The sequence below is a fragment of the Phyllopteryx taeniolatus genome, chromosome 4 (genome assembly GCF_024500385.1).
Source record: "Phyllopteryx taeniolatus isolate TA_2022b chromosome 4, UOR_Ptae_1.2, whole genome shotgun sequence".
NCBI lineage: Eukaryota > Metazoa > Chordata > Actinopteri > Syngnathiformes > Syngnathidae > Phyllopteryx > Phyllopteryx taeniolatus.
This window is the reverse complement of record NC_084505.1, coordinates 855374-881696: the sequence shown is the minus strand read 5'-3', so window position 1 is coordinate 881696 and position 26323 is coordinate 855374. Positions and strand designations below refer to the sequence as shown.

Genomic DNA, 26323 nt, shown 5'->3' with positions numbered 1-26323 from the left:
TAGGGTCTTCCATTATCTAATAGTTGCTCCCACAGTTGATTTCTTCACGCCAAGCTGCTTACCTTTGCAGATTCAGTTTTCCCAGCCTGGTACAGATCTACAATTTTGGTTCTGGTGTCCTTTGACAGCTCTTCGGTGTTGTTAAATAAATGGGTTTTGCTTTGCATAGTAGAGTTTCAAGTTGCACTTACGGATGTAGCGCCAAACTGTATTTACTGACATTGGTTTTCTGAAGTGTTCCTGAGCCCATGTGGTGATATCCTTTACACATTGATGATGTTTTTGATGCAGTGTCACCTGAGGGATCGAAGGTCACAGGCATTCGATGTTGGTTTTCGGCCTTGTCGCTTACATGCAGTGATTTCTCCAGATTCTCTGAACCTTTTGATGATATTATGGACCGTAGATAATGAAATCCCTTGCAATTGTACGTTAAGGAACGTTGTCCTTAAACTGTTCGACTATTTTCTCACACACTTGTTCACCTCCCCCCATCTTTGCTTGTGAATGACTGAGCAATTTAGGGAAGCTCCTTTTATACCCAATCGTGGCACACACCTGTTCCCAATTAGCCTGTTCACCTGTCAGATGTTCCAAACAGGTCTTTGATGAGCATTCCTAAACTTTCTAAGTCTTTTTTGCCACCTGTCCCAGCTTTTTTAGAACGTGTTGCAGCCATAAAATTCTAAGTTATTGATTATTTCCTAAAAACAATCAAGTTTATCAGTTTGAACATTAAATATCTTGTCTTTGTAGTGTATTCAATTAAATATAGTTTGAACATGATTTGCAAATCATTGTATTCTGTTTTTATTTATGTTTAACACAACATCCCAACTTCATAGGAAATGGGGTTGTACTACTAGGGTGCCGTCTGCCCTCTTAAAACCTCTTTGTTGCCAAATTTTACCATTAATGAGAAACACACAGTTAGCATATGCAGAGTCAGTGTAGACACTCAATCTTATTCCAGCAGCTAGCCGGCAGGCAACAATTAATGCTATTATTTCAGCCAGTTGTGCTGAGCAAGGCTGAGGAACCTTTTCAGCTCGTACTTCAGCAAAAGTGGCATCACCTTTAAATTGGACCACAGCAAAGCCTGCATGATTTCCAGCTATGTCCCTGAAACAAGAACCATCAACAAACTATGTAAGGTCCGCAATAATTGGCTCGTTGTGTAGGTAATCTCTTGGTTTTAGAAAGATTTGTTTTGAGAGGACGCAATCAGCGTCTTCATGGGTAAAACCATTCGTGTAACGGGATTAGCTATATCACAGTGCTGAATAGTTAATTCAGGTGCCGATAGAATTACTTCATAGCCTGTTCACCTGGCCTGAGTTAACACAAAGTACGGGCTTGTCAACCGGGCATGAAGTTGGTGAGACATGTAAAGAATTACTGGGTGCCCCATTGTGACTGAAGAAACTTCCTGGAAAGTGTACACGGCAGCGCCTAAGCCCTGGTAGCAGGGCGGTAGTCCTGCCTCGACATTATCAAGTTTGGTGCTATAATAAGCCAGAGGTTGCTTCCCTATTGGCGTATCCTGCATCAATACCACACAAGCATATCCTGATTTTTCCGCCACATACAAGAGGAAGGGTTTAGAATAGTCTGGGTTTCCAAGCGCTGGGGCCTGTTGTAAGTCTCGTTTGAGAGCGAGAAAACTTTGTTTGGCACAGCCATCCCATTGGAAGGCAGCTGAAGTGTCAACTTGTCCCGCGGCATGGATCATTGCATGCAATGGGGTGACATTGATCGCATAATCGCAATTCCAGGCCCTGCTATATCCAGCCATTCTCAGAAACGTCAGCATCTGGCTTACAGACTATGGTTGTGGTATATTAGCAATAGCTTCTAGATGAGAGGATGCTATTTGACGCTTATTACCACAGAGCTTTCTGCCAAGATATTCAACTTCTTCTTTGCAAAATTGGAGCTTAGCTTTAGTAACTTTGTGTCCCCCTTTCTCAAGTGCACGGAATACTGTCTTTGAATCCTGCTCACAGCACTCTTTAGTGGGGCTAACAATGAGGACGTCATCCATATATTGAATAACAGTACTTTGTACCTCCAGGTGGCCTAAATCGCAAGTACTTTGTTGAAAATGGTTGAACTCAACATAGCCTTCTGGCAAGTGAGTGTATGTATGCTGTTGATTGTCATATGTATACACAAATAGATACTGCGAGTCTGTGTGTAAAGGTACACTGAAAAACGCAGAGCAGAGATCTAGGACTATATACCAACGTGCATCAGGTGGGATGTTTGACAATAGCGTGTCCGGTTCCGGAACCATGCGGGTATCAGTGTCAACAATGGTATTGATAGAGCACAGATCATGCACAAGTCGATAATCAGGAGATTGAGGTTTTGGCACTGGATAAACTGGAGTATTTACAGGGACTCTCTTCTTCTTTTCCTTTCGGCTTGTCCCGTGAGGGGTCGCCACAGCGCGTCATTCTTTTCCATGTAAGCCTATATCCTGCATCCTCCTCTCGAACACCAACTGCCATCATGTCTTCCTTCACGACATCCATCAACCTTTTCTTTGGTCTTCCTCTAGCTCTCTTGCCTGGCAGCTCCATCTTCATCATCCTTCTACCAATATACTCACTATTTCTCCTCTGGACGTGTCCAAACCATTGAAGTCTGCTCTCTCTAACTTTGTCTCCAAAACATCGAACCTTGGCTGTCCTTCTGATGAGCTCATTTCTAATTTTATCCAACCTGCTCACTCCGAGAGCGAACCTCAACATCTTCATTTCCGCCACCTCCAACTCTGCTTCCTGTTGTCTCTTGCCACTGTCTCTAATCCGTACATCATGGCTGACCTCCCCACTGCTTTATAAACTTTGCCCTTCATCCAAGCAGAGACCCGTTTCTTCACTTCCTGACCACACTCACCATTGCTCTGGACGGTTGACCCCAAGTATTTAAAGTCCGCCACCCTTGCTATCTCTTCTCCCTTTAGCCTCACTCTTCCCCCACCACCCCTCTCATTCATGCACATATATTCTGTTTTACTTCGGCAAATTTTTATTCCTCTTCTTGCTAGTGCATGCCTCCATCTTTCTAACTGTTCCTCCAGCTGCTTCCTGCTTTCACTGCAGATCACAATGTCATCTGCAAACATCATGGTCCACGGGGATTCCAATCTATCCTCATCTGTCAGCCTATCCATCACCACTGCAAAAAGGAAGGGGCTCAGGGCTGATCCCTGATGCAGTCCCACGTCCACCTTATATTCGTCTGTCACACCTACAGCACACCTCACCGCTGTTCTGCTGCCCACGTACATGTCCTGTATTATTCTAACATACTTCTCTGCCACTCCAGACTTCCGCATGCGGTACCACAGTTCCTCTCTGGGTGCTCTGTCATAGGCTTTCTCTAGATCTACAAAGACACAATGTAGCTCCTTCTGACCTTCTCTGTACTTTTCCATCAACATCCTCAAGGCAAATAATGCATCTGTGGTACTCTTTCTAGGCATGAAACCATACTGTTGCTCGCAAATACTCACTTCTGTCCTGAGTCTAGCCTCCACTACTCTTTCCCATAACTTCATTATGTGGCTCATTAACTTTATTCCTCTATAGTTGCCGAAGCTCTGCACATCACCTTTGTTCTTAAAAATGGGCACCAGTACACTTTTCCTCCATTCCTCAGGCATCTTCTCACGCACTAGAATTCTATTGAACAAGCTGGTCAAAAGCTCCACAGCCACCTCTCCTAGATGCTTCCATACCTCCACAGGAATGTCATCAGGACTAACTGCATTTCCATTTTTCATCCTCTTTTATGCCTTTCTAACTTCCCCCTTAATAATGATTGCCACTTCCTGGTCCACCACACTTGCCTCTTCTACTCTCCTTTCTCTCTCATTTTCCTCATTGATCAACTCCTCGAAGTATTCTTTCCCTCAAGCTAGCACACTGCTGGCACCAGTCAACATATCTCCATCTCTATCCTTAATCACCATAACCTGCTGCACATCCTTCCCATCTCTATCCCTCTGTCTGGCCAGCCTGTATAGATCCTTTTCTCCTTCTTTAGTGTCCAACCTGCCATACATGTCATCATATGCCTCTTGTTTGGCCTTTGCCACCTCTACCTTTGCCCTGTGTCGCATCTCAATGGATTCCTTTCGCCTCTCCTCGGTCCTCTCAGTGTCCCACTTCTTCTTAGCTAACCTTTTTCCTTGTATGATTTCCTGTACTGTGAGGTTCCACCACCAAGTCTCCTTCTCTCCTTTCCTGCCAGAAGATACACCAAGTACTCTCCTGCCTGCCTCTCTGATCACCTTGGCTGCAATGGTCCAGTCTTCTGGAAGCTCCTCCCGTCCACCGAGAGCCTGTCTCACCTCTTCCCGAAAAGCTGCACAACACTCGTCCTGTCTCAGCTTCCACCACATGGTTCTCTTCTCTGCCTTGTAATTAGAACGCCGGCAGCTAATAGACCTTTGATGGTGGACCTAATACCTTCTATTTGTATTTGTTGTAACAAGGATTCATGTTCTGCTGTGAGGGGTAAAATAGGTATACTATTCCTTTGTATTAGCACTTTTCGGCCCCTTGCTTCACCTGCCGTTTGTATAGATATTTTAATGATTATCAGAAGATATGTGAATTTCTGGATTTTCTGTTTGTAGCCAATAGGGGGACCTGCAATGCAGCAGTCAGTGTGGCACCGAGTTCATAAGTAAAGCGCCCTTTAGCTACAAACAGAGCCATATGTGGTCCAGAGCATGGAACAAGGAGCCACTGTTTTTCTGGAGTGATTACGACATAGGCAGCTGCTCCCTCAATGCCAATATATATGTTGACAATGCTTAAGTAGCAAAGTTTGTTGTTCATCAGGTCCAACCAGCATACTTCATAATCTTCATGACATTGCAAGGCATCATACAGGAAAGTGCAGTGTCCTCCTAATTTAGGCTTCTGAGCGTCCTCAATTTGATTGTGCACCCAAATGAGCCATTCATGCCAATGAGGGTGAGGTAGACAGGAGGTCAATTCAAGCATGTAGATGGCAGCTGCAGTGCACAGATCATGAGTGTGTAGTGACAGAGGCATCATTGTTGTTGAAGCAGGTTCGTCGCTTGAGTGCAGGTCTATCCAGACGCTACCAGGGGTGCACATGATGTTGCCATTGAGTGCACACAAAATGTCTCTTCCTAGTAAATTAATGGGAGTTTGTTATGAAATTAGCAGGAGTGCAATAACCTTCTTTCGTGCTATCTGCATGGGGACTGGTTCGGTGAGGGGGATCAATTGTTTTTTCCCAGAAAAACCCATGGTCTTGACAGATGAGCCAGAGAAGGGGAGATTCAGACTAGAGTCCCAATACAAGAGTAGGTGGCGCCTGTGTCGACCATGAAGTCATGTTCTTTGCCTTGGATGAGGACAGGCACCGTTGGCTCGTCGTATGGTCGTGATGAGACAGGTGGTGCCGGGATTTCTCCCTCAGGTTTCTCGAGGCCTCCCTATTGGCTGGTCCACCCTTTCTCTAGGCCTCCCTATTGGCTGGTCCACTCCAGGGTTTATCAGGACATTGGTTCTGGAGGTGACCAGGCTTGCCACAGAACCAGCACACTCTCTTGGAATATTGTCCCGGGGCCTGTTGAAAAGTGGTTTGGGAGTGAACAGCTTGCTGTGGGGGCCGTTCACTTGACTCTGGGCATTGGGCCCTTCTGTTTGGTGGGCCTCTAGGGGCAGAGTTCCCATCAGAGATTGCTGGGACGTAGTCTTCACGCGGGTACTTTTTTTGGTTAGGGTGGCCATAGGAGGTTTTTCTGGACACATGGTTGGTGCTTGGCTCATGCTGGCTAACATGCACATGTATGGTTGGGATTGCAGCTGTAGGGACGGCCAGTTGACTGAAAGGCTGTTGCATTGGATCTGGATGTCGTGGTGGTGGAAGGGAGTCACGACAGTGAAGGCAGCAGCTGATACTGGTGGGACTGGAGTCTGGCCTGCTGTGCTTGCTGAGACTGGCTCCAGGGGCTTGAGTCTTGGCTTTGTCTTTCTTTTGTTTTGCGTTCAGCCCAGTCAGCTGTGGTTGTGTAAGTTTGGCATTGTGCACCTCTTCTACCTTCTGTTTGTCTTTGCACACACTTTCGACGTGATGAACAATGTGCTCTGAGAACAGTAGCCAGTTTTCATCAGGCCCACCACGTTGTCCAGTCGATTCTGCACTTCATCGGACGTAGCCTTCTTCACCATGACTCTCGGTAGTGCTGTTGGCATTCCATGCACTGCCAGTCTATTCTCTCAAGCTGCGTTGGAAGGTGTGAAGGGGCACTCGTTTTCCCTGAGTGCCTCACGTCCCAGCTTGGTTGGGTCATTTTTTCCCGGATAGTATCTTCTCAGCTGTTTCCATACTTCACCACGGTGCCCATTAAAGTCAATGTGGTAAGTCCTTTTTCCGCATGTCAGTCCTTCCAAGCCGACCAGCTGCAGGACCTCTTCCGCCGCATGTTTGCCAATTATATGCATCAGCAGGGTTTTGATGTCCGCCAGAGCCAGTGTCACCCCTGCTGTGCTTTCTTCCATGGCTGTGATCCACTTGTTGGCTCCTTTGGTTAGGTCGGGTAAACTGTCTGCAATGCCCACCATGTCGCAGAAGGACCAAAGCGTATATTGTTGTTGTCCTTGAGCATTTGTCATGATGGGGCACTGGAACAGGACTTCTTCATCACTTGAGTCATCTTCTTCCTCTCCTCCCCCTTTTGATGACTGGCATTCATTTTGTCTTTGTTGGTATCCATTCTCACTGCGGATCACGCAGCGTCTCCCATGGAGATGAACGTCTTCCACTGCCCTCTTCTGGCATCTTGCCCTTCCTTGTTTAGACAAGATATTTATAGGTTTGACTATTTGTATGAGTGCATCTTCAAGGTTGTTTATTTTTCCCCTCATCTCTGGGCTCAGGGGTGGCAGTTCTCTGTTCCGCACAAGGTCTTGGCAAATAATACTTGCTTTCTTGTCAATGTTCCTCAACGTACAATTGCAAAGCATTTAGGGATTTCATCTACGGTCCATACTATCATCAAAAGGTTCAGATAATCTGTAGAAATCACTGCATGTAATCGTCAAGGCCGAAAACCAAGTGCCAATGGCATGGGTAACTTACACATCTGTGAAGGCACCATCAATGCTGCAAGGTACATACAGGTTTTGGAGAAACATATGCTGCCATCCAAGCAACGTCTTTTTCATGGACGCCCTGCTTATTTCAGCAAGACAATGCCAAACCACATTCTGCACGCGTTACAACAGCTTGCTTGCATAGTAAAAGAGTGCGGGTACTAGAGTGGCCTGCCTGCCGTCCAGACCTGTCTCCCATTGAAAATGTGTGGCGCATTATGAAGCGTAAAATACAACAACGGAGATCCCGGACTGTTGGAACAGCTGAAGCTGTACATCAAGCAAGAATGGGAAAGAATTCCACTTACAAAGCTTCAACAATTAGTGTCCTCAGTTACCAAACGTTTATTGAATATTGTTTAAAGAAAAGGTGATGTAACACAGTGGTAAACATGACCCTGTCCCATCTTTTTTGGAACGTGCTGCAGCCATAAATTCTTGTTAATGATTATTTGCTTAAAACAATAAAGTTTAACAGTTTGAACATGAAATATCTTGTCTATGTAATGTACTCAATTAAATATAGGTCGAACATGATTTGCAAATCATTGCATTCTGTTTTTATTTATGTCTAACAATACATCCCAACTTCATTGGAATTGGGATTGTAAATCATCATGTTGGTATAATGTATTGTCAGCATTGCGGCCCGTAGTGTGTGTTTCACTACTCTCATTCTCCGGTTGTGTTTTGCATGCAGCAGTAAATGTACCTGGTACTCTTCCCTGGGACCACTCCCCTTCCTTTTCTCCAGATAACACGTATTGGCCTAAAGAAATAATGTTGTTGGAAATTTACAGGAGCGGTTTGCCATGCAATTCTGGTGCAGAGGGCAATGTTTGCGTTCCCGCAGCCAAGTTTGAACTTAGGGGTGTTTGCTTATTTGTCATTACGGTAAACTGGGAGGTCCCATAAGTACCATTTCCCTTCCCCTCTAAACCACCGCAACACTTCCCGTTCTCTTGCCCGCTTTCCCAACTTGGTGTTATTAACATGCCGTGCTTTGTGATGCTTAATGTTTGCGTCTATCTCATTACAGTATGCTGTTATGAAAGTCCCTTCCCGTGGTCGTCTTAGCTGACCGGTAGTACGCTTGTGCCATTTTTCACAACAGTTTTTGATTTCTTGTGCATGATCTGGGTGCCGCTTTATTACCAATGCCAGTGGGGTCGCCGCTGCGATCCCCTTAGAAGCTCCAATCCCCATGCATGCTTGTTTAGATTCGTGTGAGAGAGAGAGAGGAAATTTGGGTTCTTTATCCGCCCTAGCTTTTCCAGCCGTCACACCTGGTTTTACTCTTTTGTTTATCCGATAATGAAATTTTAGCTCCTTGGCATCACCTTTTCTTTCCAGATGCCCAAATTTGCCTATTTTCCACTGCACCTTTCTGGGGACCACCGATATGCAAAGTCATGGCTTATTTGCGCTTCTATCAACTCAGCATGATGCTTGGTACGCAGGACTGGCCAAAACCGGTTTTATTAATATAGTGGCTGAGTCGTGCAGATTGTGGCAGCGATACTCCAAGGGCGGAGCTAAATATTCTCCTGTCCACAATCGATAAAGCAGCTGGTCCCAATTTGTTTCAGGAAAACCCCACTTTGCTTCTGGCAAGTTAAAAAACATTATTTTTCACAATTTTAGGTTTATCAATTGTTTACCTTGACAGAACCCTTTGACATTTTTATTTTTATAAGTTCACGCTAACCAAAGAGACGAGCGTGTAAATTTTTTACCATGTATACTTTTATCATTCTATACAGTACCATACCATATTATAATATAACATCCATCCATCCATTTTCTGAATCGCTTCTCCTCACTAGGGTCACGGGCGTGCTGGAGCCTATCCCACCGATCATCGGGCTGGTGGCGGGGTACACCCTGAACTGGTTGCCAGCCAATCGCAGGGCACATACAAACAAACAACCATTCGCACTCACAGTCATGCCTACGGGCAATTTAGAGTCTCCAATTAATGCATGTTTTTGGGATGTGGGAGGAAACCGGAGTGCCCGGAGAGAACATGCAAACTCCACACAGGCGGGGCCGGGGATTGAACCCCGGATCTCAGAACTGTGAGGCTGACGCTCTAACCAGTCGGTCACCGTGCCACCATAATATAACATACTATAATTATGACTCACAACTCCTTATCCTCCAATTTAATCATCCAACTCACAACTCCTTATCCTTCAGTTTAGTAATCTGACTCACAACTTGCTTTCCTTCAAACTTTTTTCGAACTTAATTATACAACTTACAACTCCTTATTTCTCCAACTTGAATATACAATTTAATACTCATTTAAACTTAAATTCTCCGACTAATAAACCTCTATTCTCCTTGTATAACAAGTCCATACAGTAGCCTATTTACAAAATTACTTTCCAGAAGCATGCATACTACCCTACAAGTACAAGACAAACAAATGATGCGATTCTATATACACTTTACACACAGTTGTTAGCGCCTTGCCCAGCGCCCTACAGAGCTGTTTTTAGCATCTAACTTGATGCCTTATACAAACTCCCAGCACCTCCCACCCTTGACAGGAATTTTGCGCACACAGTCCTCTAGTGATTTCCCTTCAGTCACTTAAGTCTAATTAGAACAAAACACCCATTTGTGGACTTCCTTCAGCCACAAATATCAACACTCAAAGAGATCTTCTTCCAGTTTCTTGAAGTAGGACACAACCCGGTCCTTTTACAACCGAAATGCCACACACAGAAATACATAGAGTGATCTTCCTTCAGTCACTTTAACAATTTGTGCAGATTTGCACCCAGTATTCATTGTCAATAGACACAGAGGTCTTTCCCCCATTTTGCGAATGATAAGTGTAATGAATTAGTACTTGCCATTAATTTGAATACTTTTGAAAGCCGTTTTTTGTTTTGTGGGAGTAGTTCCACTATTTTCTGACCAAAAATGGGAAGTTGTAAAGTATTTATGTGTGATGAGAATCTTTTTAAAATTGTTGTTCTTAAGATTGTTGTTCTTTATAGTAAGGAAGTTACCATCTCTAATTTGAAATTCTTGGAATAAGCTTTCACATGATATGAAAGCATTATTTTTTTAATAATTGATGGAGTCGGTCCATTCCACTTTGTTCCCATGTGTTGCAGTAAAGGCGTATTTTGTTAACCTCAAAATCGGGATTGTACCAGAATGGGGAAGAATAATATGGTGCTGAATGAGATTGTGTGGTTTCTTGATTTTTCCACCAAGATGATAAAGTGGCTGCAATAATCGGATTCTTAAAACAATTGTGGCCTTTGAGACTTGTGCTGATAAATGGCAGATCTGAACGTTCGGTGCTATTGCAGTCTGTCTGTTCTATTTCCAGCCAAGATTGTTGTTCAACATTTAGATGTAACCATTTAATGAGGTACTATATTTGGCTAGCTAAGTAGTAGTGTTTGAACTTGGGTGTGTCCCACTTCTGTTTTACTTTTCTGAAGGGTAGATATGCTAATTCAATGTCATGCTAATTCAATTTGTATCTTTTAGAAGAGCCAAGAGGTGACTTTGGAATTGCGAAACAGTTGACTGTCTATGTATAGTTTGTCCACAACCAGTGAGATGTGTTTTCCTTGTTGACGTTAATTCTTCATTAGAGGGTACAGGACTTTGCGTGGAACTGTACTGTGTACACCTTCAGCTCCCGTCCTTTCGACTTTACGAAGACTTTCTGCTGAAATGTTCAAATTTTGCGATGATTGGATGGGGATGATTCTCTACCCGCGGTCCTCCTAGTCTGTGTACTCGGTGGAAGTTAATGTTGGTGAGTGTCTCCTTCTGGATTTTCAGCACTGTCCACATGAAGTTAGAGCCTCTGGATTATCACGTGTCTCCTCGGAAATGCCGGAAAAGATTAGGTTATCCTGCATGGTTCTTGACTGTATGACCAGCATTGCTTCTTTGAGAACTTCAACCTCAGTTGTCATCACTTCATGGCTTAGCTCTTTGACTTGCTGGTGCGTGAACGCCAAGGTGGTTCAGATAAATAAAATATATAATAATAAATAAATCAAGAAGTGATAGCTTCTTGTCAATGGAGGAGAGGACGTAAATATGGGTGTTGGGTGAGCTGGGTAGTAGATCTTCAGTGATCGTGGACGAATTAGCCTTCCGTCTTTTTAGCGGGTTGCTACGGTCGTCATGGTGGGATCCGCTAGGTTACATGACGAAGCGTTCGAAAGATCGGTCGATAAAATCTTCAAGTGGCTCCACGATGGTATCTTGGCGTCAACAGGGATTGGAATAAAGTAGTCAATAATAATCAACCCTGTAAAACGAGGACAAAATACTGGATGACGACGAATTAAGTCTTGGGGTTTCTGATCTATTCTATTTGGCATTGCCGCCAAATTTCTTGGTACTGATTAATGCGAAGGGCTACCAGTTTGATACACAAATTAGCTTAAATTTCCTTTAATTATATGTGTTATTATTAATAAGTATTCATTTTCATTATTATTGAATACATTGAACATAATGATTTCTCACAGTATTTATTAACAGTGATTTAGGAATCAGATAAATATCAATACTCAACACTTTGTTTCTTTACATCTCTGCAAGAGTAGGAAATTACAATGTCACATTTTCATCGCCACTATCAATTTGTTCACAAATCATGAACTAAGTTGCACCATGTTTGTACAAATGTACAGTGGAACTTCGATAAAACATACCCCGATATAACGGATATCGGATAAAACGGACAGTCGGGACTGAACAGTGTGTCCAAAAATCTTTCCCATTTGTAACTTAAAATGCCGTTGACAGTCTGTTAGTTCCAGAATTGGCCCCTGTTGTTTTCTGGCACTGTGGCGCAGTGCAGGCAGAGAATGGGACAGACGTATTTCCGGGTCACAGATATACAATAATCCTCCAGTGCCTACGTAGCGGCCATGTTGAATGTGGGGCATTGACGTGGTGGCCATGTGACAATGGTTATATCTATTGTCTATTGTACATAGTGCAGCGCGGGAGCGAAACTGCTTCTGCGTTAACACTGAGGAATACAAAACAAGTCTTTGGAGTATGGAACATACAACCCCAATTCCAATGAAGTTGGGACGTTGTGTTAAAGATAAATAAAACAGAATACAATGATTTGCAAATAATGTTCAAACTATATTTAATTGAATACACTACAAAGACAAGATATTTAATATTCAAACTGATAAACTTTATTGTTTTTAGCAAATAATAATCCATCCATCCATTTTCTGAGCCGCTTCTCCTCACTAGGGTCGGGGGGGTGCTGGAGCCTATCCTAGCTGTCATCGGGCAGGAGGCGGGGTACACCCTGAACTGGTTGCCAGCCAATCGCAGGGCACATACAAACAAACACCCATTCACACTCACAGTCACACCTACGGGCAATTTTTAGAGTCTCCAATTAATGCATGTTTTGGGGATGTGGGAGGAAACCGGAGTGCCCGGAGAAAACCCACGCAGGCACGGGGAGAACATGCAAACTCCACACAGGCGGGGCCGGGGATTAGCTCTAACCAGTCGTCCACCGTGCCGCCCAAATAATCATTAACTTAGAATTTTATGGCTGCAACACGTTCCAAAAAAGCTGGGACAGGTGGCAAAAAAGACTGAGAAAGTTGAGGAACACCTGTTTGGAACATCCCACGGGTGAACAGGCTAATTGGGAACAGGTGGGTGCCATGATTGGGTATAAAAGGACCTTCCCTGAATTGCTCAGTCATTTACAAGCAAAGATGGGGCGAGGTTCACCTCTTTGTGAACAAGTGCGTGAGAAAACCAATGTCAGTAAATACAGTTCGGCGCTACATCCGTAAGTGCAACCTGAAACGCTACTCTGCAAAGCAAAAGCCATTTATCAACAACACCCAGAAAGGCCGCCGGCTTCTCTGGGCCCGAGCTCATCTAAGATGGACTGATGCAAAGTGGAAAAGTGTTCTGACGAGTCCACATTTCAAATTGTTTTTGGAAATTGTGGAGCTCGTGTCTTCCGAGCCAAAGAGGAAAAGAACCATCCGGACTGTTATGGACACAAAGTTCAAAAGCCAGCATCTGTGATGGTATGGGGCTGTGTTAGTGCCAATGGCATGGGGGAAGGCACCATTAATGCTGAAAGGTATATACAGGTTTTGGAGAAACATATGCTGCCATCCAAGCAACGTCTTTTTGATGGACACCCCTGCTTATTTCAGCAAGACAATGCCAAACCACATTCTGCACGTGTTACAACAGCGTGGCTTCGTAGTAAAAGAGTGCCTGCAGTCCAGACCTGTCTCCCATTTAAAATGTGTGGCGCATTATGAAGCGTAAAATACAGAGACCCCGGACTGTTGAACAGCTGAAGCTGTACATCAAGCAAGAATGGCAAAGAATTCCACCTACAAAGCTTCAACAATTAGTGTCCTCAGTTCCCAAACGTTTATTGAATGTTGTTAAAAGAAAAGGTGACGTACCACAGTGGTAGACATGACCTTGTCCCAGCTTTTTTGGAACGTGTTGCAGCCATAAAATTTTAAGTTAATGATCCATCCATCCATCCATTCTCTACCGCTTATCCGGGTCGGGTCGCGGGGGCAGTAGCTTCAGCAGGGACGCCCAGACTACCCTCTCCCCAGCCACTTCATCCAGCTCTTCCGGGGGGATCCCGAGGCGTTCCCAGGCCAGCCGAAGGATGTAGTCTCTCCAGCGCGTCCTGGGTCGTCCCCGGGGTCTCCTCCCGGTGGGACATGCCCGGAACACCTCACCAGGGAGGCGTCCGGGAGGCATCCGGATCAGATGCCCCAGCCACCTCATCTGGCTCCTCTCAATGCGGAGGAGCAGCGGCTCCACTCTGAGATCCTCCCGGATGACCGAGCTTCTCACCCTATCTCTAAGGGAGAGCCCGGACACCCTGCGGAGGAAACTCATTTCGGCCGCTTGTATCCGGGATCTTGTTCTTTCGGTCACGACCCACAGCTCATGACCATAGGTGAGGGTAGGAACGAAGATCGACCGGTAAATTGAGACCTTCGCCTTTCGGCTTAGCTCTTTCTTTACCACAACGGACCGATACAAAGTCCGCATCACTGCAGACGCTGCACCGATCCGCCTGTCGATCTCCCGTTCCATTCTTCCCTCACTCGTGAACAAGACCCCAAGATACTTGAATTCCTCCACTTGGGGCAGGATCTCATCCCCGACTTGGAGATGGCATGCCACCCTTTCCCGACTGAGGACCATGGTCTCAGATTTGGAGGTGCTGATTCTCATCCCAGCCGCTTCACACTCGGCTGCGAACTGCTCCAATGAGAGTTGGAGGTCACGGCTTGATGAAGCCAACAGAACCACATCATCTGCAAAAAGCAGAGATGCAATACTGAGGCCACCAAACCGGACCCCCTCTACGCCTCGGCTGCGCCTAGAAATTCTGTCCATAAAAGTTATGAACAGAATCGGCGACAAAGGGCAGCCTTGGCGGAGTCCAACCCTCACCGGGAACGAGTCCGACTTACTGCCGGATATGCGGACCAAACTCTGACTCCGGTCGTACAGGGACCGAACAGCCCGTATCAGGGGGTTCGGTACCCCATACTCCCGAAGCACTCTCCACAGGACTCCCCGAGGGACACGGTCGAACGCCTTCTCCAAGTCCACAAAACACACTGGTTGGGCGAACTCCCATGCACCCTCGAGGACCCTGCCGAGGGTGTAGAGCTGGTCCACTGTTCCACGGCCAGGACGAAAACCACACTGCTCCTCCTGAATCTGAGATTCGACTTCCTGACGGACCCTCCTCTCCAGCACCCCTGAATAGACCTTACCAGGGAGGCTGAGCAGTGTGATCCCCCTGTAGTTGGAACACACCCTCCGGTCCCCCTTCTTAAAAAGGGGGGCCACCACCCCAGTCTGCCAATCCAGAGGCACTGTCCCCGATGTCCACGCGATGTTGCAGAGGCGTATCAACCAGGACAGCCCCACAACATCCAGAGCCTTTAGGAACTCCGGGCGAATCTCATCCACCCCCGGGGCCCTGCCACCGAGGAGCTTTTTAACTACCTCGGTGACCTCAAACCCAGAGATAGGAGAGCCCGCCTCAGAGAACCCACACTCTGCTTCCCCATGGGAAGGCGTGTCGGTGGAATTGAGGAGGTCTTCGAAGTATTCTCCCCACCGACTCACAACGTCCCGAGTCGAGGTCAGCAGCGCCCCATCCCCACTATACACAGTGTTGGTGGTGCACTGCTTTTCTCTCCTGAGACGTCGGATGGTGGACCAGAATTTCCTCGAAGCCGTCCGGAAGTCTTTCTCCATGGCCTCACCGAACTCCTCCCATGCCCGGGTTTTTGCTTCAGCGACCACCAGAGCTGCATTCCGCTTGGCCAGCCGGTACCCATCAGCTGCCTCAGGAGTCCCACAGGCCAAAAAGGCCCGATAGGACTCCTTCTTCAGCTTGACGGCATCCCTCACCGTTGGTGTCCACCAACGTGTTCGGGGATTGCCGCCACGACAGGCACCGACCACCTTACGGCCACAGCTCCGGTCGGCCGCCTCAGCAATGGAGGCGCGGAACATGGTCCACTCGGACTCGATGTCCCCCGCCTCCCCCGGAACATGAGCAAAGTTCTGTCGGAGGTGGGAGTTGAAACTCCTTCTGACAGGGGATTCTGCCAGACGTTCCCAGCAGACCCTCACAATACGTTTGGGCCTGCCACGTCGGACCGGCATCTTCCCCCACCATCGGAGCCAACTCACCACCAGGTGGTGATCAGTTGACAGCTCCGCCCCTCTCTTCACCCGAGTGTCCAAGACATGCGGCCGCAAGTCCGATGACACGACCACAAAGTCGATCATCGAACTGCGACCTAGGGTGTCCTGGTGCCAAGTGCACGTGTGGACACCCTTATGCTTGAACATGGTGTTCGTTATGGACAATCCGTGACGAGCACAGAAGTCCAATAACAGAACACCGCTTGGGTTCTGATCAGGGGGGCCGTTCCTCCCAATCGCGCCCTTCCAGTTCTCACTGTCATTGCTCACGTGAGCATTGAAGTCCCCCAACAGAACAATGGAGTCCCCAGCGGGAGCGCTCTCCAGCACCCCCTCCAAGGACTCCAAAAAGGGTGGGTACTCTGAACTGCTGTTTGGTGCATAGGCACAAACAACAGTCAGGACCCGTCCCCCCACCCGAAGGCGGAGGGAGGCTACCCTCTCGTCCACCGGGGTGAACCCCAACGTACCGGCGCCGAGCCGGGGGGCAATAAGTATACCCACACCTGCTCGGCGCCTCTCACCATGGGCAACTCCAGAGTGGAAGAGAGTCCAACCCCTCTCGAGAGGACTGGTACCAGAGCCCCAGGTGTGTGTGGAGGCGAGTCCGACTATATCGAGTCGGAACTTCTCGACCTCACACACCAGCTCGGGCTCCTTCCCTGCCAGAGAGGTGACATTCCACGTCCCTAGAGCCAGCTTCTGTAGCCGGGGATCGGATCGCCAAGGTCCCCGCCTTCGGCCACCGCCCAGCTCACACTGCACCCGACCCCTATTGCCCCTCCCACAGGTGGTGAGCCCATGGGAAGGGGGACCTACGTTACCCTTTCGGGCTGTGCCCGGCCGGGCCCCATGGGTGCAGGCCCGGCCACCAGGCGCTCGCCTTCGAGCCCCACCACCAGGCCTGGCTCCAGTGGGGGGCCCCGGTGGCCTGCGTCCGGGCAAGGGAAAACGAAGTCCATTGTTTGTCGTCATCATTAGGGGTCTTTGAGCCGTGCTTTGTCTGGTCCCTCACCTAGGACCTGTTTGTCATGGGTGACCCTGCCAGGGGCATAAAGCCCCAGACAACTTAGCTCCTAGGATCACTGGGACACACAAACCCCTCCACCACGACAAGGTGACGGCTCAAGGAGGGGAAGTTAATGATTATTTGCTAAAAACAATAAAGTTTATTTGCTAAAAACAATAAAGTTTATCAGTTTGAATATTAAATATCTGGTCTTTGTGGTGTATTCAATTAAATATAGGTTGAACATGTTTTCCAAATCATTGTATTCTGTACACAACGTCCCAACTTCATTGGAATTGGGTTGTAATATTTTTGGTACAGTAAAAAATTTTTGTCAAGCCATTCGCCTTTGACGACAGATTTGGGACTTGGAAGCACACAAATCCCTTCTGGCTCATGAAAGCGACTCTCCTATGATGAGTACTGTATGTCAACATCACCATGGCCAAGCACACCGGCGTGGTAAGTTTGGATAAAATGTGGAACTTTCAAGCATTTTCAAACTTTTAAAAAATATTCATTTACAATAACTTTGTCCTGTACTGGGTGTTTTAGACCATGAAAAAAAACAATAGAACAATATTTTTTTTCTGTACAGTCATATGGGTGCATATGGCCTAAAAAAGAAAATCTGATTTTTAAATCTTATAAATTTTTGAATTTGTAACCAAATCAGCATTTGGAACAATTTTTCAAGATCTGAATTTAATTTTGCCATTGCATTGCCGTGTTGCCACTGAGAACATCTCATCTGTTTCTTTATCTGTTTTGCCTAGATCAGACTGTAGTCTCTATTGGCCCAATTTGCTATCGCGGGCGATTTCCCAGATCGGGCACGACATATTTTAAAAAATTATTGTAGTGCGACATACTGTAATCCAAGACCAACGATTTGGTCCTACGATAGCCCTACGACGCCAAAATGAAAAGTCTAGCATGTTTGAGATTTTGGATATATCTTCCATATAGAGTGACATATCAACAAAAACTCTCCGACAGCGCACCTCAATGTCAACTAGTAGGATTGCGTATTGTGACCGGCGCTTCGCCTCCCGTACTTGCCATTGTCAACATACTTGGCCGCTGTTGTCAGCATTTATTCACTCACACGAACCAATGTTTACTGAAGCTTTAGACTATGATTTGGTAGAATCCCGGCTTGTTTACATCCAAACGTTAGTGCTAGCACTAGTTTGCTGGGCTACATAACATTATGGTGCCTGCTTGCAAGCCGTATTGTTTTAAAAGTACGTGAACATACCTCAAGCGCTTCTTGAATGGACAAGCCACTCCAAAGCACCAGTGACAACACCACGCATTTCCTCTTTTTGTTCTTTTTCCCCCTCAACACAATATAATACATCGGCACAATCAATAGTCATTATTGTCGCCATGGTAACGGGTGTACCCAGTAGCGTTGACCGGTGACACGTTTTCTTGTTCCCGCCTCTTCAACAGTGTTTGATATGACAAGATAAAGCCCGGTGATCGTAAAAGACGGGTTACGGTGCTATCGGAATACATGTTGTGTAGTGTTGCCACTGTCTGCCTGAGCTACAGCAAGATTTTATGGCAGTAGTCTGACATAGTGCAATCATGAAAGACCAAATTTGTCTTGTAGTTTGATCCAGGCATTAGTGGGAAGCCTGGCATTGCATGCTGTGCACCATTGTATTGGAATCTGGGGTGTAATTTGACACTGTAACTCTAAGTCTTGCAGGTGTTCATCAGTGAGGCATGTTCTGTGTTTTTGATGAAGTTTAAGTCAGAAAAGGCAGATTCCCATACATAGGTTGATCCAAACAAGATGGCATCCTTCATAGCTGCTGTACATGCACCACTGTACTTTTCTGTGTCAACAAGATTTGGTGCAACTTGATAGGTTTGAGGTTCAGGTCATTTTGCAATGTTACAGTTTTAATCTCGACCTGGTGTGCATCCAAGATGAGCATTGCACTCAGCAATGTTTGTTGTGTCCACGTTCATGAAAGGGTTGGAAATGTACAACCCCAATTCCAATGTAGTTGGGAAGTTGTGTTGAACAAAAATAAAAACAGAATACAATGATTTGCAAATCATGGTTAACCTATATTTAATTGAATACACTACAAAGACAAGATATTTAATGTTCAATCTGATAAACTTGATTGTTTCTAGCAAATAATCATTAACACATTAACACAACGTCCCAACTTCATTGGAATTGGGGTTGTATAAAACACAAGACTCAAGCTGACAAAGGTTACAAAACCTGTTCTGAAACTCTTGCCCATCTGTTTATGACTTGAGAGTACTTTTCTACAACTTTGTCAAAAGTCTCAGATGCATAAGCATTGTCTGTTAGCACTATCTGCACATAAGGAAAGTCCAGCACCTTTTTTTCTCTGTAAATTCACAGAGAAAATGTTCAAATTGAGCTTTAAATGCATTTAGAGCACTTAAAAGAGTATCATATCAGCAACAGTCTTACCTTTGCCTCAGCTCACAGTTTAAACGGTTCAGTTTCACAGTAATTCTTGTTAAAAATGCGAGGTCAAGTTTCGACTCGGTGTCCTCCAGCAGTAAGGTGTCTTTGACTTTGGATTACCTGAACTCTTTGGTTTCTCTCAAAAGTGAAATAACAAACCAAAAGGGAGTTATCACATGTTCAAATCTGATAATTTTTGCGAGAATGCCTTCATTTTCTTCAACAAGAAGTGTGCAGCTCTCAATGCGGCTTTGATTAATTTTGTGCCGCTTTCCACCGGTCTCGTGAAAAAAAGACTGCTGTTTACACCAAGCCTGCCTTCAACACATGGAATTTTTCAGCTTGGAGTGCACTACCCGGTGGATTGTTAGTGTGGCACTTGTGTGGCATGATCTGAAATGTCTCTCCACATTGTGCCGCATTAGCGTTGCCACAGTCTACAAAATGAGACGCACGCCAAGATTTTTTTCACAGTGGCTAAGAAGAACTCATTCTCCCATCCTCAACTGTGGAAATTATGTTTTGTTTTTTTTGTCTGCCATGTTTTTTTGGGGTTAAATGAAATCATCTCAATGGCATTGTGCCTGCTAGCTTCACTCCACGAACGTTACGGTTTGGTCACGCGTGACAATATGACCTTTGAACTCTACTGTGTGTGTGTGTTTTTTTTAATGTCAATTCCAAATGTTTTGCAATTTTAAAAGAATAGTAACATAAAAGCGAGATGCAGCACTGTTAAGTTTGCATTTTTTAAACTTTTTTTAAGCAACACAAAAAAAATTAAGAATTATCACACGTGAACTATTTTTAGAAGAGGCTCGCGGGTGACTCATGGGTTTATCACATTGGTGACCCCTGCAATACATAAATGAACTGTCGTCCAGCCTTTATGCATCCCTTGTCAATTTTTTGGGAGATTATTTAAACTTGATGTTTTCTATCCAAGAAAAATCAGTTAAGATCAAAAGTTAGTGGTCTGAAATTTGGCCACGCAGTTTTGAACAAGCTGAACTTGAAAATGGCATCATGGTGTAATTTCCAAATTACTGTACTTGTGTAGATTTTTCAGGTATCTGTACCTTACTTAAGTATTTATTTTTCTTGCGATTTTTTTACTTTTACTCCTCACTCTTTCAACACAAATATCTGTACTTTCTACTCCTTCCATTTTAAAAATTAGCTTGTTACTTTTAAAACCTAACGTTACAACAACGTGACGCAAAAAGCAGAATGCCGAAAAGCCGGAAGTAAGCGAGTCAAGCGTATTTCATACATCGTAGGTAAGACACTCCCTTTGAGCCGCGTGCCTACAGCTAAGCAAGTGGGGGCAAAGTACGAGTGCATTCCATGTAGCTAAGCTAGTGGGGGCAAAGTACAAGCGCATTCCATGTAGCTAAGCTAGTGGGGGCAAAGTTTCCATGTTTGCGGACGGGTGACATTGTCGTAAACGAAAATAATAATAACCTGCATACAGTTGCGCACACGTCTGCATATGGTTGTACACACGTGGAAAAATTACAACAACGAAACTCTAAACCTTTCAGTCCAAACCGTTCAATCTGTTAGGAATTCCAAGCGAGACCCGGGAATTGCCCAGCCGGCCTCGCAAGAAAAAAGTCCTTGATGGAATTCCTTCCTTCTTGCTACCGTTATGCTGTAGCAAACAAATAGGTGTAACACCTTATTCCTGTACACGCAAAGCTGGAACATACCTGGGTCCTCTGGGCCAAGGCAGCATTAAATTCCACAAGGAAACACATTACAAAGAGTCAACAAGTCTTTAGAATTGATCAATGGCCCCTTTTCTTTTTTCTTTCCATTCGCGTTCCCACCCTCTCAGTGCTTCCGAGCCTCATCTCTTTATCTTTATCTGTAACATCTGAAGTTGAAGACCACAGCTTTATGAAGCCATCCGTGGATATTAGGGACAGTGCCACTGGATTGGCAGACCGGGGTGGCGGTCCCCCTTTTAAAGGGGGACCGGAGGGTGTGTTCCAAATATAGGGGGATCACACTCCTCAGCCTCCCTAGTAAGGTCTATTCCGGGATTCTGGAGAGGAGGGTCCATCAGAAAGTCGAATCTCAGATTCAGAAGGAGCAGTGTGGTTTTCGTCCTGGCCGTGGAACTGTGGACCAGCTCTATACCCTCAGCAGGATCCTCGAAGATGCATGGGATTTCGTCCAACCAGTCTACATGCATTTTGTGGACTTTCCCTCGGGGAGTCCTGTGGAGGGGGGGGTGGGGGGGTGTTCCGGGAGTATGGGGTACCAAACCCCCTGATACGGTCTGTTCAACTATTACAATTTTAATATTGAATAATTTAAAACTTTACCTTATAAATAAATGATTAGTTCCATCCGTCCAAATGTGGCAAATGTTTTCCCACCCCACCAATTAACATAACTCTGTCCTAATATTTTTAGACTTGTTGCTTATCAAATTCAAATTACATTTTGTTTGATAGATATACTGTATAAAAAGGTGGACAGATGGATGGATTGACAGTGGACAGACAGACAGACAGATACAGTGGGTGGAAAAAGTATGTGAACCCTTTGGAATTTCTTACATTGCTATATAAATTGCTCATAAAATGTAGTCTGATCTTCATTTTAAAAAAAAAGAATAAACAGAATCTGTGTAAAGTAATACCAAACAAACTACAGTATATGTTTTCATTTTAATAGAGTGTAACGTAAACAATATTGGACCATTCCTCTGTACAAAACTGTTGCAGTTCAGCAAAATTCAGTTCCTGGGATGTCTGGTGTGACTAGCTCTTGATGTCTTGCCACAGCATCTCAACAACAGCCACAAATGAAAGACAAGATAGAGAGAGAGACAGACAGACTGACTGGCTGACTGGTAGACTGATTGATTGATTTTCATCCTTAGCTCCAGATAAAGTTTAATCATGTGTTCTCCATGACAGGACGAGGAGTTGCAGAAAACATGCGAAGAAAGTGATCAAATTGCAGCTGCTTATGGTCATTACTTTGACTTAAGCATCCTAAACAACAACCAGGAGGAGACCTACTATGAAGTCAAGGCTGCACTGGAAACTGTCTCTAAAAACCACCAGTGGGTCCCTGTCACATGGGTTTTCTAGAACAAAATTGGGTGGTACAGAAGAGAAATAATGCAAGCTCCAAGAAAGAAAACAAGGACTTTGAAAAAAGTGTGGCTTTATAGTTCATGTCCATAGTTTTTAGTTACTTTTTAAATTTGTATTTTAATTCATTCATTACAGAAGTTGCAAAACTCCAGATCATTTGTGGTTGTTGTTTTAAACATAGCATAGCATGTGATTGGTAAAGTTGCTACTTTATAGCAATTTTGATATAAAGATATTGAGGCTCCTGGTGTGTCATGATTGTGTCAATGTGTGCAAATGAGCTACCATGCCTTATGCTTATAGTGTACATTTCCTACAGTCAGGAGGGTCGAAAAACATAACAAACATGGATGTTATTTACATTTTTTTAATTTACCTTATGTGTTATTTTAGTTATCAACTGACAAAAATATATTTTAATATTACATGAGAAATTTTATCTATAGTTGCCTTTCAGAGATGGTATATACTGTACATACACTTATATTGCCAAAAGTATTCGCTCATGCCTTGACTCAGATATGAAATTAAGTGACATCCCATTCTTAAGCCATAGGGTTTAATATTACATTGGTCCACCTTCTGCAATTATAACATTGTAAATTCTTCTGGAAAGGCTTTCCACAAGGTTTAGGAGTGTGTTTATGGGAATTGATGACCATTTTTCCAGAAACGCATTTGTGAAGTTACATATTGATGTTGGAGATGGCCTGGCTCTCAGTCTCCACTCTAATTCATCCGAAAGTGTTCTATAGGGTTGAGGTCAGGATTGTGCAGACCACTCTAGTTCATCCACATCAAACTCTCTCATCCATGTCTTTATGAACTGATGCACAGTCATGTTGGAACAGGAGCGGGCCATCTCCAAACTGTTCCCACAAAGTTGGAAATGTCCACAATATTAGCTCCTGAGCTCCAGTGAAAGGAACTCTGAATGCTTCATCATACCAAGAGATTTTGGAAAACAGCAAACCCGTGAGTAAGGATAAGCGGTTAAAACAATTCATTGACTTGGTCTGAAGCTGTTGATCTTTTTTGGTTTTTGAGTTCAAACAAAGGAACATGCATCAACAATTTCTTGAGTTTGCCAAACTACATGATCACACATAGCATTGTGGTATGGAGTGGTGCGCACTGAGGTCTTTCACGGCCTTCTCTGCTGGCCTTAACACGATCAAAAGCATTGACCTACATTTACAACTTAAGTACATCATTAATTAATCTTTGTTAATATCCATCCATTCTCTTAATGCGGGCATGCTGGAGCCTATCCCAACTGACTCTGGGCAAGAGGCAGGGTCCACCCTGAACTGGTCGCCAGCCAATAACAGACCACATATAAACAAATAACCATTCGCACCTTTGAGCAATTTAGAGTTTTCAATTAACCAACCATGCATGTTTTTGGGATGTGGGAGGAAACTGGACCACCTGGGGAAAACCCACGCAGGCACGGGGAGAACATGCAAACTCCACACAGGCGAGGCCGGACCCGAACCCGGGCCCCCAGAACTGCAAAGCAGACATGCTAACCAGTGCCGCCCTGTATTATTATTATTATTGTTTATGTTTGATCTTCATTATGTACAGCTATTAGATATTATATTATGTATACATTGCACAATATCCAATATCTTAAAATGTAATAAGAATGAGGACTTAATATAAATAAGAGTACAATATAGCACAGTATAGTCTGTATTATTATCCATCCATTTTCTGAACCACTTACCCTCACTAGGGTCGTGGGCGTGCTGGAGCCTATCCCAGGTGACTGGGCGAGAGGCGGGGTAAACCCTGAATTGGTCGCCAGCCAATCGCAGGGCACGTATAAAATAAAAAAACATTTGCACTCACATTCTCACCTGCGGGCAATTTGGAGTTTTCAATTAACCTACCATGCATGCCTTTGGGATGTGGGAGGAATCTGGAGCATCCAGGGAAAGACAACCCACGCAGGCACAGGGAGAACATGCAAACGCCACACAGACTGGATTTGAACCCGGGTCCTCAGAACTGTGAGGCAGATGTGCTAACCAGTTGCTCACTATGCCGTCTTAATCTTTGTTAAGTCGTGTGTGGATATTTTTTTTGTGGTGTCAGATTTCGCTTATCCGCAGGACTAATCGGGAAAAATGTCCTGACTGACTCTCCGTTTAAAGGGTCAAACTCCCCCTTTTTTCCTTTACCGGCTCTAACGCCGTATGAGCAAGGAGATGAGGAGCTGTTAAGCCGGTGTCGAGATGAATTCGCCTAGGTGTGCTAACTGCCTTTAGTTTTACAGAGCCAATCCGGTCTGCCTTCACGTATCACCCCTTGATGAGTAACCACACCGAGTGAAAGGGTAATATCGTAAATACTCCGTTTTTACAACAGTTCCATCTCTAAAAATCGATTGCATTTGTTAAAGACCTAGTAAGTTTAACAGTCCTTGTTAGAACCGTACGGATTTGTTTTATTGTTAAGCCGAAGTAATATAAATGAGTTAAGTTTTGGAATAGAGTTACTACCCGATATTATGGGTATCGTCGACGTTCAATCACTTATAAGAGGTTGAGTGTTAAAAATGAGATAACTTCTCATTATAAGAATGACAAAGATAGAATAGAATTAAAGCAAAGTTTTTATTTCAGTGATTACTTAAGGTTAAATGATAATATGACAGAAAGGGTTTATAATATAAAAAATCAATAATAATAATAATAACAAAAATTAGAAAGAAATAGAAGAAATTAAAAATAATGTATAATAAAACAAGTATTGCCTTTTGAGTGAGCCTTAAGGAGTGATCAAGTCCTACAGAGCCATGATGCCAAATTAATAATAATAAGATAATTTGGAATATAAGAAACCTGGACAGCTGACTAGCTCTCTTCCCCTTTTTCACGCAACACCAATAGCGGTTCTATTAGTTACCTTATTATAATAATATTGTAGTCTTACCCAATTTAAGGAGGAATATTCAAAAATGAGTCACTATCCAAGTAGCTTGATAAATCCCTCCAGCCAGCGTGTCCCTTAGTATTGCGAAAGAAAAGAGCGTGTGTCTCCCTGTCCTGGTCAGGATAGGAAGCCCCGCTCCTCCCTCGTATAAGGCTTTTAAAACCTTGGTTTTCTTAGAAACTCCCTTTTTCTAAAATATGACATCAGCGTTGTCCTGACCTGACCTCCTATTTTTTCTCTCAGCGTGTCCTTATTTTGACCTGAGCGGGAAGCACCTGTTTTTCCCTCAAAATGGCGTCAGTGTTATCCTGACCTGACCTCTTATTTGCTCACTCAAATAGGCTTCTTTTTGGTAAATATATCCATTTCCAAGCATATTTCATATGTCTTGACTTCAACCAATACATTTCATCTCAACATGTTAAGTTCTAAGCAATTCAGCATTACATTAGTATATTGTAAATTCCAAATAAATGTATATACTTCCATGTGAATACAATTCTCTCATGCATTCAACAGGTTCAATCATCCTTATGTGATATATCATGTGTTATTGTTGTCTGAGAGAGACAATTCCACACAGGTTACAGTTCATACACAAAAGCTGTTACAAAGCATTATTCTTTTAGTATATCAAAAGTAAGAATAGTAAATAATAGCCTATCCAGGCCTGATGTACATTTTATCAATGATTCCTAATCGTACATCTAAGTTTATAACATCAAAGAGAACATCAAAATCATCTCAAGGATATAAAATCAAATAATGGTTATAAGTGGTTGACTTTCGTATGTGTTTGTTTACCATAATACGGGGTTTAATAGATTTAGGACTTTAACATCTTTGCTTGAACTGGCGACTCATAATTCTACTTTGGTTTGGC

At 44.3% G+C, this 26323-nt stretch overlaps 1 protein-coding gene across 11 annotated transcripts in view; it reads left to right on the top strand.

Annotated features, from left to right (window-relative positions):
• Positions 1-22741, top strand: part of LOC133477372 (MAGUK p55 subfamily member 2-like) — a 155789-nt gene extending 133048 nt beyond the window's left edge. For 7 of the 11 annotated variants that reach the window (XM_061772005.1, XM_061772013.1, XM_061772004.1 and 4 more), the window contains one exon: positions 22315-22741. In XM_061772005.1, the coding sequence (XP_061627989.1) occupies positions 22315-22491 (177 nt within the window). In that variant the 3' untranslated portion in view covers positions 22492-22741. Of the gene's footprint in view, positions 1-17273; positions 17377-21846; positions 22248-22314 lie in introns of those variants that run through there. The other 4 variants (XR_009788320.1, XM_061772008.1, XM_061772006.1 and 1 more) reach the window with 4 other exon arrangements.
• Positions 22742-26323: the final 3582 nt, after the last annotated feature.